Source organism: Mesoplodon bidens (genome assembly GCF_964165515.1).
Source record: "Mesoplodon bidens genome assembly, chromosome: 2".
In the NCBI taxonomy this organism is placed as follows: Eukaryota; Metazoa; Chordata; class Mammalia; order Artiodactyla; family Ziphiidae; genus Mesoplodon; species Mesoplodon bidens.
The window spans coordinates 98,618,721-98,634,772 of NC_138177.1; the positions used below are offsets into that span (position 1 = coordinate 98,618,721).

General features: G+C 35.2%; 1 protein-coding gene across 2 annotated transcripts in view; it reads left to right on the forward strand.

Annotated features, from left to right (window-relative positions):
• PLPPR5 (phospholipid phosphatase related 5) overlaps positions 1 to 13,454 on the forward strand; it is a gene marked incomplete at its 3' end in the record, with an annotated part of 128,611 nt that extends 115,157 nt beyond the window's left edge. For both annotated transcript variants that reach the window (XM_081224345.1, XM_081224346.1), the window contains exon 6: positions 13,422 to 13,454. In XM_081224345.1, coding sequence (XP_081080471.1) covers positions 13,422 to 13,454 — 33 coding nt within the window. The remainder of the gene's footprint in view (positions 1 to 13,421) is intronic.
• Positions 13,455 to 16,052: the final 2,598 nt, after the last annotated feature.

The following is a 16,052-nucleotide window of genomic DNA, read 5'->3' on the forward strand; positions in this document are numbered from 1 at the left end:
AAGGAAATTAAAGAAAATATGTGAAATGAGAGATGAAAGATAGCTGGCACAATGGCACAATTAGGAAACTAATGTAAGAAAAGAATGTCATGGCAAGATTAAAACTAATACTAGAAACCATAAAGAACAAAATCCACAATGGAGAAAGTGAAATCAGTTATGTTAAGGACAGGTTTCAGAATTTGTAGTAAAAGAACAAAAGAATAAAATTGATCTGAGTAAAAATAATAGATATGAAGGATATATCACAGAAATGTAACATGTGAATCACTGTAGATGCTAAAGAAGAGGACAAATGAAGCTATAACAATATTCAGATAAATACTATAAGGAAACTTTCCTTCCAAATAAATATTTGAATCTTTAGGCTCCAAGGGTTAACAGGATACAAGGGAAAATTAAAATATATACAAGAATTTAGATATTTCTCAGTGAAATTTTCAAATTTCAATACTGAAGAAAGAATTCTATAAATATTGTGGTAGATGGTATTGTTGTTCCCAGTTATTAACTACCCTCTTCTATAGGCAGAGTATCCTTCCTGCTCCAGTTATTTTGGACTTGATCAATAACATGTGAGTGAACCTGATAGATGGCCCATCAACCAGAAACTTGTAGAGCCATCATGAGCTTCTGCCCACCCTGTTGCTCTTGAGCCTTCTTCCAGGAGAAGGCTGTGTTCCAGATACGGGCTGTTCTGACAGCCTGAGTCCCAGAATGGGAAGTCATGGGAAGCAGACCAACACCCAACCTGTAGCTTGGAGCAGATCCATAGAACCTGACCACCAACATGTAGTATGAGGAGGTATATACACACATTTGTTGTTGGAAGCCAACTAGCTTTTGAGGTTATAATACAGTGTGCCTACTGAAAACTAATACACACAAAACTAATAAACCACCCAAGACTAACAACATGCTAGCCTCAGACTTCTCCCTCTATAGGATTAGATGCCAGAATAAAATGGAGTAATGTCTTCTGAGTTTCCATGAAAAACATTGTGACATACGAATTCTATTCCCACCCAAAAGGTCATTTAAGTGTTAAGATAATCATAAAGCACCACATGTGTAAAAATTCAGGAACTATATTACTCATGAAAGAAGATATTTACTTGTACCAGAAGATATTTACCAGTTAACTGAGCAAAACACCAATATCTAGAGCTCTCAAATTGAGAAAAGTCATATTATGAATGAGTTGGCAGGAAAAATGGAAACCATTTAAATATAGACTTAATTAGAATTGACTGTGGTAAATGCAGTGACAGAAACAGGGCAAAATTATAAAATTCATTTAAAGAGAAGATCTATAACAAAATAAATTAATACAGCAATGACAAAATGAGACAAATCTTAGATAATGTCAATAAAATTGTCGAAGTATGATAATTTGTAGATTTTATAAAGGAGGGACTCAATATTACTGTTTCATTCTTGCATTACTGACTAGAAAAATTTAGGTTCAAGCATTTTTAAAAATAAAATTTATCAAGAGTAGTTTAAAACAGTTTTAAAAGGCCAATGACAAAGTGTAAGATATAAACTACACACTTGCCAATGGGTTAATGTCTGTAATATATAAAACATCCTAATTGAAAACTGGGCAAAGTTCATGAATAGGCACATCATTAGAGATCGAATGCAAATGAAAAAGAAATATATGGAAAAGTACTTTCTGTCATGTTTGATGAAAATTTGTGAAGGGTCTTTTATGCAACACTGTGAAGTTGGTTCTTACCCTGTAAGCAAAGGGGAGGCATGCAGGAGTGTAAGGAAGGAAATGGCGTGTTCAGAATGGAGAATAAATTGAAGGAGAGCAACACTGCAGCAAAACAAAATCAAACAAAAACCAATCTGAGAGGCTGTTGTAAAAATCCAGATAAATGATAAAGATGACATGGACTAGACCTCAATACAGCCATGTTATGCCATGTTGACTGACCAGGCATCATTTGGCAAAGTCTCTCTTGGTCAGGTGCTGGTTCCGATCAGAGGAGTTGTATTACTCCATTCAGGCTGCTGTAACAAAATACTATAGACTGGTGGCTTATAAATAACAGAAATTTATTTCTCACCATCCTGGAGGCTAGAATGTCTAAGATCAAGACACTGACAGATTCAGTCTCTGGTGAGGGCTCACTTCCTGGTTCATAGATGGCCATCTTCTCCCTGTGTCTTCACATGGCAGCAGGTGTGAGGGAGTTCTCTAGGGTCTTTATAAGAATACTTATCCCATTCATAAAAGACTCCACCCTTATGAGCTAATCACCTCCCAAAAGCCCCATTTCCTGATATCATCATGTTGGGGATTAGGTTTCAACAAATGAATTTGGGGGCACACAAGCATTCGATCTATATGCAGGGGTTATCTAACCATACCAGTACTTTACAGTGAAAAAGAGCTAACTGCTGACCAGGGTGTCACTAAGAAAACTATCCGTCCACCCTACCCACCTCAAGAAACCTGCTGACCTTTCATCTATGGAGTTTTCCTGTCCTCTCTTCAGACATTTCTCTTGACCATAACTAACAGTAAAGGAGCACCTTGACTTCCTTCCATCCAGGGATCCTCCTGGGTCAAGTTGCATTAATCCCATAAACAAAACACTAAGTGCTTTTGTTTTTTCCCTCTTGCCCTCTGCTTGTTCTCGCTCTAAGGCAGAATGCTGCTGTTCAGATTTGCATAGGTAAACATACAAATGATGTATGCTTTTGCATTATCAATTTTAACTGGTGCCAAACAGCAAATGTAAAGAAAGGGACACTCACTATCTAGCAAGGGAACAAAAATATTTAAAAATAAATGTAAGGATAGATGGGATTTGATAGAAAATGGAATATTTCCAATAAATCTGAGAGGAGTTGATAATCTACATAGTTTTATTAAGGCAAATAGAACAGGCCACTGTAGCCACTTATGGCTGGCTCATTTGAGATCATTTTGAGAGCTCACTTAGTGGATAGGGCCAGGTATAGGAAATGCTTTTTGAGAAAAAAAATTTTTTTCCATCTAAGCCTAAGCATCATTTTTTCTTAGGTTTATGTGAGCTAATCATTTAAACCAAGGGTAATTCCCTCTTGCCAACAACAAGAAAGGGAAGGTAATGCTAGGAATAATTTACAAGATTACAGTTTTGTACATCAGGTCAGGGACTTTTCACTAACCTGTACTACCCAAGAAGCTTCGTTGTGTGAAAGCACTTCCTGATTAACAGAACCATCACCTGAGTGAAAGTGGTAACCAGTGATGACAGTTCAAAAAATCTAGAAATGGCATAAGGAGTGTGTACTAATACAGATAGAAATTACCACGTTTTGTTTAATTCCCATGGCAACTGCGAAGGAAAACTATATGGATAGGAAAATTCTAAGGGAATTCACGGTGACCCAGGAAAGCCCATGCATTGACATTTACATTGACTGTTTTGCAGGTTATAAAATCACAGAAATCAAGGTGAAGCCTGAGCTGAAATTTAGGCAGAGTGGGGGTGAGGTGGAGGTTGGAGAGACAAGCTTTTGCAGCTGGCAGTCCTGAGTCTGAAGCTTCGTTTGTCTACATTAGAACTAGGTGGGGTTAGACAAATTATTCCTCTTCTCCTTTTCCAAAAAGATTGATATAATAATGTTTTCGTTATGGAGTAATTGTTGGGATTAACAGATCCCAAATGAACTTCTTGGCACATGGTAGGTGCTTAACACAAGTTAGTTCCCTCCTGTAACAATAATGATTCCCTTAATAGGATTTTCATTTTATTGCAAGATAGGATACCCTTAAAGATATATTTCACGGATTTAAAAATTTATACAGATCGTCTATGTCATACATACCACATGTGGCAGAAAATCTTATAGTATAAAATGTTGCATACATTAGTGTCGTAGCAACAGCAAAACAATCCTGTGGTTTCTTGCCAAGACAAATATGATTATACGTTACAGTGCTCTCTATGATAAATTCTTTTGAGGTTTCAAAATGTTGTGCTTGAATAACAGTGGCAATCTATTTAAGATTCAGTTACTTTTCTATAATGCAAATCTTTGTTTAACAGAGCTGCTGAACTGTAATGTAAATGTTACATAGGACCTTGTCAAAACAACTGTATTAGTGATCAGATATTGGAATAGTTAGTGGAACAAAATATCTTTATAGTTTAGGCCTTTTTTCTCAATCTAAGCTTTGAGCACTTATGAAAAATATTTGAAGTGAATCAATGTTTACATGCTGTACTCTGTTCTCATTTGTTAAATTTAATATTGCTTAAAAAAGGCAATTGGAAAAGGAAGCTTAAAAATTCCACCCAGGCATCAACATTTTAGGTTAGAAAAATTAGCATATACTGATATTACTTTGCCATATGTCATCTTTCCTATTTGTACTTACATATATTCATTATTTATTTCTCCACACTATTTATAAATCACAATATACTATACAAAGAATAAAAGCCAGATTTTTTTGTTCAGTCGTATCTAGCAGGCCTTTTATAAAAGTGTCTTTTCAGTACATTACTTTTGAATATAAACAAGCTCTCTCATCTCATTTTATGAATAAATATAGAGTTGATGACTGCATTTTTAAATTATATGATTTGTGCAGTCATTAGTTAAGGACAGAATAAGACAATGATGGATTAAAAAAATCATTCTCAGTGCACACATCGTTAGTTACACATGGAAAACTACTTCCACCCATTTATCCCCCTCTTCTCTCAGATTGGTTCCCTTTTGGTAGACTGTCCTAGAGACACTATGGCAGCCTTCAAAATCAGTCCAGAGCACCATGACACTATGAACATTTTTGGTAGAGAAAATACAGTTTTGTTTGACTAAAACTAGGAAAATAAACAATGACCCCATTCCCAGTCTTATGAAACAACCACATTTAGTTTTTGTTGCTTGTTGTTTCTGTTAAAGGAGCAACAAGTAACTTATGTACATTATTTAAAATTTGAAAATCTGGGTAAGCAAAACAGTAATTAATAGGAAATATCCATATCCTACCACAGTAATCACTGGACATATTTTCTTAAAATAGCCTTCGAGACCCCATGAGTATGTGTCTGAGTTTGTGTGTGGTACAGGACCCCTGGATACTCCCTTCTGTAGCCAGCTTTTGCTCATGTAACAGTATATCATGAGTATGCTCACAGATCAATGAATATATAATCATATCAAACATAACTGTAAAAGCTAATCTTCAGTGAGAACCTAATATGTGTCCAGAATTATGCAAAGAACATCATACATAAAAGGCCATTTTAGTTTTTACAGAAATCATTTGAGCGTGGCTTGTTATTCCAATTTTACAGAGAAGGAGACTTAAAGAGGTTAAGTAATTTGCCCAAGGTCACATAACCTGCTTTCTGAAATTGGAATACAGAACTGTTTTTTCCATTTTTTATTTATGTTCCATGTTTATCACTGCAGAGCTCCAAATCGTAATCACTGTGCTGTACACATAGAATTACAATATAGAATTACATTGAAAAGCTTTAATCTATATAAATTAATCATTACCTTTGTTAGGCAGAGGACTACTTCCACTTCCAATTTCCTACAATTATAAACAATACTAGGGTAAACATCTCTAAAATAGATATATTTGTAAATTCAATTAATAACTTATTTAAGATATATTTATATAAGTGGAAATGCTGGAAAAAAAGAGGATGAATACTCTTAAGGTTTTTGGTTTGATTCACATCAAACCAAGAATGGAGAATATTGTTCTTAACAATCTTCACCAATCATATAGGTCAAAAATAAATGAAGTACCTCATTTTAATTTGCATCTTTTGAATACCTTCCCATACATTTATTTTGTATTTCCCTCTTTGTGACTGAAACAAATATTGAAACAATAGTTCAATAACTGACAAATCAAATTCTAGTCACCACTTGGCCCTTAGAATTAATTCATAGAGTGGCTTAATGGTACTACTTCTTTTAAATGGGGTTTATTAAAGGCATAATTTACATCCTATAAAATTCCCTTTTTAGCATATAGTTTTATAAGTTTTGACAAATGCCTACATCATGTAATCATAACCACAATCAAGTTATAGAACATTTCTATCACCCTAAAATGGTAGCCAACCCCCCCTTAGCCCCCAACCCCTGGCAACCACTATCTTTTTTCTGTTCCTATAGTTTTACCTTTTCCAGAATGTCATATAAATGGACTTATGTAGTATGTAGCCTTTTGAGTCTTCTTTCACCTTACATAATGAATTTGAGATTCATTCATGTTGTTACCTGTTTTCTTTTTTTCCTTTTTATTGCTGAGTGGTATTCTGTTGTATAAGATGTACCACCATTTTTAAAATCCATTTACCAATTGAAGGATATTTGGGCTGTTTCCAGTTTTTCCCAATTATGAATAAAGCTGATATAAAAATTCATGCACAGGTTTTTGTGTAAATGTGTATTTTTCAATCTCTTGGATAAATACCTAGGAATGGGATTGTTGGTTTGTATGGTAAATATATTCAAAATGTTTACCTTTACAAAATTTTTCTGAAGTATCTGTGTCATGCCTAATGGCCCTTATGGGTTTGAATAGTTCTGAAATTACTCTTGATGTAGCTCATCCAGATTTTTAATGACTGGTACCTCTTTCTGAAAATAAGCAAGTTTTTAAATAAGGAGTTTTAATCAGCTCTTGGTTATACAAGAACTTATCATGCACTTGATCCATTACCCACATCCTCTGATTCTTCTCTGTCAAGTAGCATTGGGCTGCTTATTTAGCAAATATAATGCATTTTAAAAAGTTAAAGAGAGGGCTTCCCTGGTGGCGCAGTGGTTGAGAGGCCACCTGCCGATGCAGGGGACACGGGTTCGTGCCCCGGTCCGGGAAGATCCCACATACCGCGGAGCGGCTAGACCCGTGAGCCATGGCCACTGAGCCTGCGCGTCCGGAGCCTGTGCTCCGCAACCAGAGAGGCCACAACAGTGAGAGGCCCGCATACCGCAAAAAAAAAAAAAAAAAAAAAAAAAAAAGTTAAAGAGAAATAAAATAAATAAGAAGCCATTAGTTAGATTAAAATACTAGTGTAACATAAGGCATGGGTACAACTTATGGGTGAGTTACCTTTTTTACCATCATTCGTTATGTATAGTAAAATTTTATTTGTTATTAGTTTGTAATATATGAAACACGTAACAAATATCAAATAAGCAGCACTATGGTACCTTTCCCAGGACTCATGAGTTTACAGGCTCATGAGTCTGTACTTTTACAGATTTTATAAATAATTTTATAAGCATATTCAGAACAGGGTGATGATAGCTATGCTAGAGGAGCATATAAACGGGGACCCTTCCAAACTTAGCGATGCTTACAACATCCTCTAAGTAGAGATCTGAAGGACTGGTGGCCATGGGAGAAGGAGAGAAAAATATTCCAGATAGAGGAACCAGCTTGCACCAAGGTTTTATCTGGCAAGTGAGGTAAGAGCACTGGGGCAAGAGACTTGAGGATGCCATTAAAGAGAGTTCAAATGGGGTCCAGAATGAATGTAATAGAAATAGAATTAAAAAGAAGCAAGGTGAGCTGGAGCAGATGAAAAATTATTCGTTGGGAAATTTCTAAAATGACCAAAGAAACTTTGTAGTATGAGGTAGGTAGGCCAGAAGGTAAACTGGGTTGATGGTTGAGAACATGCTTGTGAATATGGGCGAAAAGTATGTTGGACAGGTCATTAGAGTTAGGGAAGTTAAGAAACTTTGGATAGAGTCCAGGGATACCCACATCCACTAAGGATCATAAACACATTAGTATTAATAGACTTACTTGGAGTTTCATGTCGGTTCATTGGGAAACATTGGGTTACAGTGAAACCCAAGAGTTTATTACACATCTTCTCAATACCTTATGCCCCGTGAAGCTCTAAGCAAGGAAAGTAATGTGCAGCTGTTCCCAGAAGTATTTAAACACAGATTTTTTTTTCTTGGAAATCATTCAGGATTACTGCTTTTTTAGGCAATGCTCTTTTTACCAGAGAAATAATATTTTAAGAAAGAATTGATTGTATCTACCTGGCAGTGCTCACATTGCTAACTAATCACTTTTCTGTATCTTTTGGCAGTGGTTCTCAGACTGGTGTAAAAGGAAATTCCTGCGAAGAAACAAAACTCTGAGCTAATATAAAACTCTGAATTGAAACAGAACCACTATAAAAAAAGAAATAGCTCCCAAAAAGTCGTCTTTCCTGAGAGAACTCTGGTTCTATCACACTTATCTTTTATGTCTTCACATCCCCAACTTTTTAAGACAAGAAATTGCTTAGATGAACTTTACAATGTTTTGTAGTCTCAAGTTTGAAGTTCTCTAATAATTTCTTCTAATGTGGACCTAACATCATTTCTCTTTTCTAAAATACTCACCAACTTCACAACCTACCAGGAGGAAAACAATGTGACAAAGTAGAGTCTAAGAGCACACACTTCATATGCTACTGCTTTTCTTCCTTCTCTCTTCTCCTACCCATTTTGCCTTCATCAAGAGACACAGTGAATGAAGGAAGGAAGCAAATAGCAAAATAAAGATAGCCAATATTTGGGAGTATGACATCCATCCACCTTCCCCTGATAAAATGTAGGTTGTGTCTGTAATAATTGTTGATTATTATAGGACCATGATTCCTTATCCTAAATCATTAGTGCTAGATGTTGTTCAGGAATAAAATATTTTATATTTTAGGGAAAAATGCTGTGTATTCTGTTACACAAGCAGGATCTTGGACATCACTTTTTAATCAAAGATGGATATTTCTGCAGCATAACAGAGTACAAATTGCCTCACAGCTCTTCAGGTTTGTTTTTTACCACCAAATGAGCTTGCACCAATTTTACCAGAAACATTTCGGTTTTAAAGTTTGTTTGGATATTAGAATTGTAGACTATAGCATTGTGAAATTCCAACCAATTATAAAAATCTTCTTGACTTCATTCTCTCTCTTTTTCTTTCTTTTCTTTTACTTTTTTATCTTGTTTCTCTGGCTTTTACAGACAACTATTGATATAGTGATACGTTTGAGTAGAGACAAGGACCTTTGTGCATACCATCTCATTTAATCTTAATAAAAATCCATTCAAATATGTATTATTATTTCCATTTCACGAATGAGAAAGCTAGGTCTCTGAAAGGTTAAATTGCTTGTGAAAATTTCAGTTGGTACGGAGCTCACCTTCAAACACTTGACATTCACACTACCTGACTGCAGAGTCCACTGTGCAACACAGCTTTCTTACCAATAAAGCTGAGGACACAAATCATTGAGTTAGACATCATATGCACAGATCCCATTTTATGCTTAAGTTTAGCATAAAAGCTGATTGCTGATAACCTCCTGTTAAAAAACAAAAGCTGTTTATAATCACCCAGAAAGAAAGAAACTGGAACTACATTTAACCTCAGCATTTGGTCCAGCAATATAACAGCGTAGTACTTTAAATAGACTAGCACTTTATCCAAGTAAGTCAGTCAATATTTAAATAAACACTGAAATAATATATAAAATACATTTTGTAGGTGTCCCAAATCCAACCTATTGAGAGTGGTCAAGAAGAAAATTCACAGGGAAGGTCCTTTAAAGGCTGTCTTGCAAGGCTCTTCAGCTGGATAATGGGAATCAGCCACTGTGAACACCTTCAATTAAGGCAATAAACGTATGTGCGCTAGAGCGCACTGGTGTTGGAGTTGGTTGCAAAGCTAAGGCAAATACAGAAACCGTGTCCTTTTGTGCAGGTTTCCATTACAACAAAAAGGGATCTAGATACTAGATTGTTTGGGTTGTTATTGTTATTTTTATTCAATATAAAATTTTGAATATATTTATTCAAATATATTTTGTTTTTTCCCTGATTTTTTTCACTCATTAATGGGAAATTAGCATTCTTCAATGAAGTAGCCCTTAATAGTAGTGACTATTTTTTGTTTTCTTACCTGAGGTGCTCATTTTGCATCTCACTCTGTTTTCTCAAAGAGAAATGGCAGGCGGCAGATCTTGTCAGGTGGCAAGTCATCACCAAATTTTCATGTCATAAGTAAATGACAGTTTTGTTTTAAATAACTTTTTAAAATTCCAAAGCGTAATTTATACAACTGGGGATATAGAATAAATAGGAAAACAGAAATTTTCACATAGAACTTAAGGCTTCAAAAATTGACATGCTAGAGACTTAGAGTTTATCAAATTTAAGAATCCAAAACTACTTTTCAGAAACAAGCGCTTGTTTTTCTATGGGACCTCTGCACTCAAGGACTGGATTCAGTATTTTGCTCACTGATTTGCTGTGGACTTGAATGAACACTTTCTAATGGATGTAGCATATTCTAACCTTCAACTCTTTGGACACAAGCTTTGTTATCTCCACTCTAATCCTCTGTATGTATAATTGCACTGATGATTTATATGACCACTTGCTTCTTGTGACTCTGAATTAAGCTTCTATGCATGAGTTTTTGGTTTGCCTGTTGAGTGTTTGCACTATCATCTACTAATAAGATTTAGTATTGCATATTAAGAATTCAGCCAGATTAAAAGGGGAAAATCCTTGTCACCTAGTTTGCCTCATAGGGAGTCCATTCCTCAAGACAGGTGATCTGAAAATATTAAGTGCAATTCTGTTTTTTTAAATATTACTGAGAAAAATGCTGATGAAGTGAGCAATATCATAACTTCCTGCATAGGAATTATACCATTTGAATATTTCAAATCATGCATTTACATTCATGTAATTGTTATAATATAGAATCATAGAGTCTTATAGATGGTAGGTACTTTAAGTAATTAGTTTGTCCTTTTTCTAGATTTTTTCAGGGAAAAACTGCTCCTGTGCTAGATGAGAATTCATCTTATTTCTGAAATCATACTGAGATATAAGGTCCATCTCTTTCAGTCTGTGGTGTGGGTTTATTTGCTCTTAGTGAAATTAATAAACAGGTGGCCCCTGTGCTCTCTGTATACTCCTTTAATGTACTTGGAAACTGTTATTAAATTTCCCCTTTATTTCCTCTTCCTTTTTCATAGTCACTTTGTTATTTATTTTCATCTGTTTATCTAATGACCACCTTTAAATGATAAGCCCCAAGTAGAACCCTTCTAATTCAAGTCAAATAGGAAAAATCAACTCAGAGATTAGAACTTAATTGTGATGTGAAAGTGAAAGGGTACTAATTGGAAAAAGCAGGCGTTTCCCCGGAGCCCTGGGATCTAAAAGTGGAGTCCGTCTGGAAACAAACTGTTTACCCTTGAAGTTTAACCTGGTAATGACTTAGCATAAAGAAAGGGGTATTATCGTTCAGAATTTATGGGCAGTGAAAGGAAGAGCTAGTGGTCACCAAAACGTGCTTTTAAATGGCAAGACTGAATCCAGGATTTCCTGGTTCTCAATAGCACACTTACAGTTATCCATTCAATGTCTCATTTCTAAGGTGACCTCGCATCCCTATTTGGGACAGCCCCAGTTTAAGCCTGTCATTCCTGTGTATGATTAGCATCCCTTTTCTCCCCCAGCATGTCCAGGTTTAGATGATAATTTATATGTTCTCCTTGCAGTCAGTCATTGCACATTCTTTGTCACTCTCTCCAGCTTGTACCTATCCCTTGGTTTTTCTTACTCTGCTTGTGTTCTCCCTTTCATTGACTATCAGTGATTTGTTTCTGATACTTTCTTTGCTTTATTAAGGTCTTTTAACATTTCAGTTCTATCTTCCAAAGTGATGGTTGTCCCCTTCCCTTAGGATCATCTTCAGCAAATTTAATGAGACTTGTGGACACTTTATTATTTAAGTTAAGGGAACACTGATACCTAGGCCAGTGGCCTTTGGAACAGCATCTATTTTCTCTCCCTTGTTTTAATCTCCTTTCTTTTCTTTTTACTGTCATGTCTTCACCCTTTCCCTACCCTCCATTTGCCACTGACCAATTAATCTTCAATTTATATCTTAACATCTTTCCAGAAATTACAATGTGCTAGGTCCTGTCCAGAGGAGTGCACTCCTGTCAGTTTTATACTGAAACACTGTATATCAAATTGTATTATTTCAGTTCACAGATTTCAAGTCCCCATGGGGCCACCAGAAATAAAACTATGATGTACTGTTTCCATAGTTCTTATTGCTTTTACTCAATCATAGTGCATTATATAACTCTGACAAATATTTTTTGTCCTAGAGTCATGCTTGTGCTTTTGGAAGAAAAACTCAAGAAAACTTAGAGATGAACTGTTGAATTTGCCAACATTTTCATCATGCATTTTTTTTAAATGGGAAATTAAAATATCGAAGGTCTTGTCAGCATTTAGTAAAAGGGTCCGCATGCTCTGCTCACTACTGATTCTTACTGGTATTGTTTTTCTCTAGGCTTAAGTGGGTCACACCTAGAAAATAATGCCTTAAGCTGTGGTTAGTTATATCCTTCTAGTTGTGGTTAATATGCCTCAATTCAGTGAAAATGAATTTTAATTTATTCACATACATTCAGAAAATGATTTAGCTATTCAAAACACCTTAACTTGAAAAGAGTTACACACACATGGAAGAAATCTCATGGCATGCATTCATTACGTGAAATTCTATTTATGATGTCTTTGACTTACAAAGAGTCCAAGCTACTATGAAAAACATTCCAAACAGGTAATTTGATGGTAAAATCCTTCCATAATGCTGCTGTTATTGGTTGAGGCTGTCACTTAAGTTAGCTCTTGACATGACCTATATGTGGCATGATTAATTATGTCATGTCGATTTTCCACTGCAATATTTCAGGAGCCATGGTATGGCCTGTTGCATGTCTGAAACCATTTAAATATTAGCCATTCCGCAGGGTTCCTTTGTACACAATTCAGTTGCTTAAACAAACAACGACAACAAAAAGTTAAAAACCTCCTTAAAGAATTTTCTGGTTGAGGTAAACAACAGAGATTGCAGTCTGTAGTCTGGATTCATGCATCAAAAATGAAGTGTTTAAAGGAGATCTTTGTCAACTAGCAAATGCAATTTCAGTCTGAACATTTCACCACTCCTTCTATGCCATCTGTCTCACAGGGAGCAATTAATCTGAAACTTCAACATGCAGCATTAAAATTCCATTAATGCTGAACAGAATATTAACATGCCTGGCATTGCCATTTTTATCTCTCCAAATTTCAGTGTTAATTTTGAATAAGGCAGGTATAACATTTTACTCTATTTGGTTAATTAATAATATTGAATAAAATATATAATTAGCAGCCAAATTTATGTAACAACATGTACAACTCATTTGAATAATGCTGTATGCTTTTGCAGTTTAAACATACCTGGGCTACAGTTTTATATGAGGCTAATGATTATTTGTACAAGCACTGAATCTTTTACAAAGCCAATTTTCCCAGGGCTCTGACTTTGTAATTCCTTTTTCTTTTTGCAGAACCACATCACTGCCTTCGCAGAAGTCACATGATATTGAAGCAGATGGTCTTTCACTGCATTGGACATCGTCCCTTTTCACCATCCATTCATAACACCCAAAGTGTGTTTGATGACAAAAACGTTTATCAAGTTGTCTAATCGTTTTTATAATTTAAAAATCAGTGTCAACTTATCTGTTTCCCCCACTAGACTGTGAGCTCCTCAAGGGCAGGACTGTGTCTTTCTTCTCTGTCTCCCCAGCACCTATAACAAAGTCTCACACAGAGTAGGTAGGTGTTCAATAAAAAATGATGACCAATGAACAAAAATTAATTCTGAAATAAAACATTCACTTCAGTTTCTCACAGAATCACTGAGACCATGTGAAAAGAAACATCTACGTGAGTCATATTTGTGTAAGAAGTCCCTCTATTTTGAGTTAGTCAAGCTTTTTAATTTTTCATGTATCTTCTATTCGGCAGCATACCATGTTTCATTTGAAGTGGACTTTGAAAGTCATGGGGGTTTTTATTTCATTATTCAGCATGACTTATTTCCATTCTAACAGATTTCAGTGTGTGAAATTACTTTACTTTTAGAAAGTATGTTCTGTACTAAAATAATGTTTGCACATAATATTATGCTATATTTCATTTAAAATACCATTCATACTATAAATTCTAAGACTGGTGCTTCTGCTTTTGAAGGGGAAAATGCCAATTTTTACTGTAATAAGTAATGTATCATAATTAAAAATTATTTATTTGGATTTTTGTTCCTGACAGTTGTGGTTTAATTGTTGACTTGTAGTTTTTGAATTCAGGCAGTGTTTAGGATAGTCAAAGTGACTAAGTCCTTAGCAATGATACCTATTTATTGAGCATTTTTCCACTGATAATTGTCTCAAGAGTGGTCTAAGGCTCCATTCTTTTACTAGTCAAGTTTCCAGATAATTTAAATAGCAAAGAACCACACCCTGACAACACAGTTTAAATTATATAAAAGTAAGAAATGTAGTTAATGTATTTTACTTTGTGTATGTGTAGTACGTTATAGTTTACAAAGTACATTTTCATTTATTATTTCATTTAATCTTCACAGTAACCCTGGGTAAACATTAAGAATTTGGCTTTAGTGTTACAGAGGAGAAAAATAAAGACAACACAGGTTAAATAATGTACCCAATTCCACACAACTAGTAAGAGGCAGTTAAAGTTTAAATTTAGATTTTCTGACCCTAGTATTCTTTTTAAATATGCCACAGCTGCCATATCATTTTGGACACATCGAGGCCTTTCAGAGGTCAACAGAGTCCTGGGCAACTATCTACATTTCAAAAAATGAAGACATGCCAAAATAAAGTTATAAAAGTTATGCTGTATTTTAAACATTTGTGTTTTAAGAACGAACACTTTTCAAAGCACAACAATATACTAACCAATTTATAATCCTATTTAAAAATAACGTCAAGAGTCTAGATGTGAGGTTTTTTGTAAAGTCAAAACCTAAATCAGATGTCTCTCCTGCAACCCTCACCCCCATGCCCTAACCCCAGCCCTCAGGAGAGGCCCTGAGGGACTTCCCTTACACTGAGCATGTGGAATTAAGGATGAAAATCATAATATAAGGAAAATAAATTGGACTCTGAGAAAACCATTCAATGTACTGCTCAACAATAACTTTGTGATTTTCAAAGCTACGCAGAGTAGCTTTGTCTTATATGAGAAGTGGTTAATTGACTGAGAAGATTCTTCCCAACCTTGATAGAGCTAAAGGAAATAAACTTTTAATTTTCTCTGTGATTTTAACAGAAATCAGAAAATAAATATAACCAAAGACTTGTCCATTACTCCCAAAATAGATGTTACTTACTCTTTTTCATCACCATGGGAGTTAAAGCACTTTTAGTAGGGCCAGAAAAAAAGAAAACAACAACAGAAAATTCACATTTCTACCTTTCAGACTTCTCTAGAAAATTCAGTTCCGGTAGAAATTTAGAACACAAAAAAAGCTTGGAATGCCTTTGACCCTCATTAAAGACTTTTTAGGCAATAACAGTGATGGGGAATTCACTTACTGGCAATGAAAGTGGAGGAAATGATCATAATATCTTAGGAGGCAGGATTACAAGTAAGGCTTAAAGAGATCTGCTCTCTCGGTTCTAGCATCAGTCTTCAAGGAACCAATTAGTCACATTTTTCTTGTTGGAAGCCTTAGCTATATATTATATATAAATGTATCTTTGTACCTGGTTAAACCTGGTCTGAATGCAGGAGTTATAAATTCCTCAGAAATCTACATTTAAACCAGGATCAGAGTAAGGTCATCTGTAATATTTAAGTGTCATGGACCCAAGATTGTGCAGTGAGTGATCCTGCCATGAAGGAAATTCAGAAGAATAAAAAGATACACGTGCATAAGGCAAAAAGTCAGCAAAGAGCCCTTAACCATGATGCTGTTACTGAGAATAAGGATAAAACTCATCTAAGAAAATATTCATTTGTAAATATGTACATAGGTAGTCTAGTGAAAGCAGGCAAACATGTCTTTCTGATAAAAACATCTTTTTATTCTAGTTACTTGGGGCCCAGGTCAGTATAAATTGGTCAGCCTGAAAATTTCAGTAGTCTCTGTTTGCATGGCAGAGATT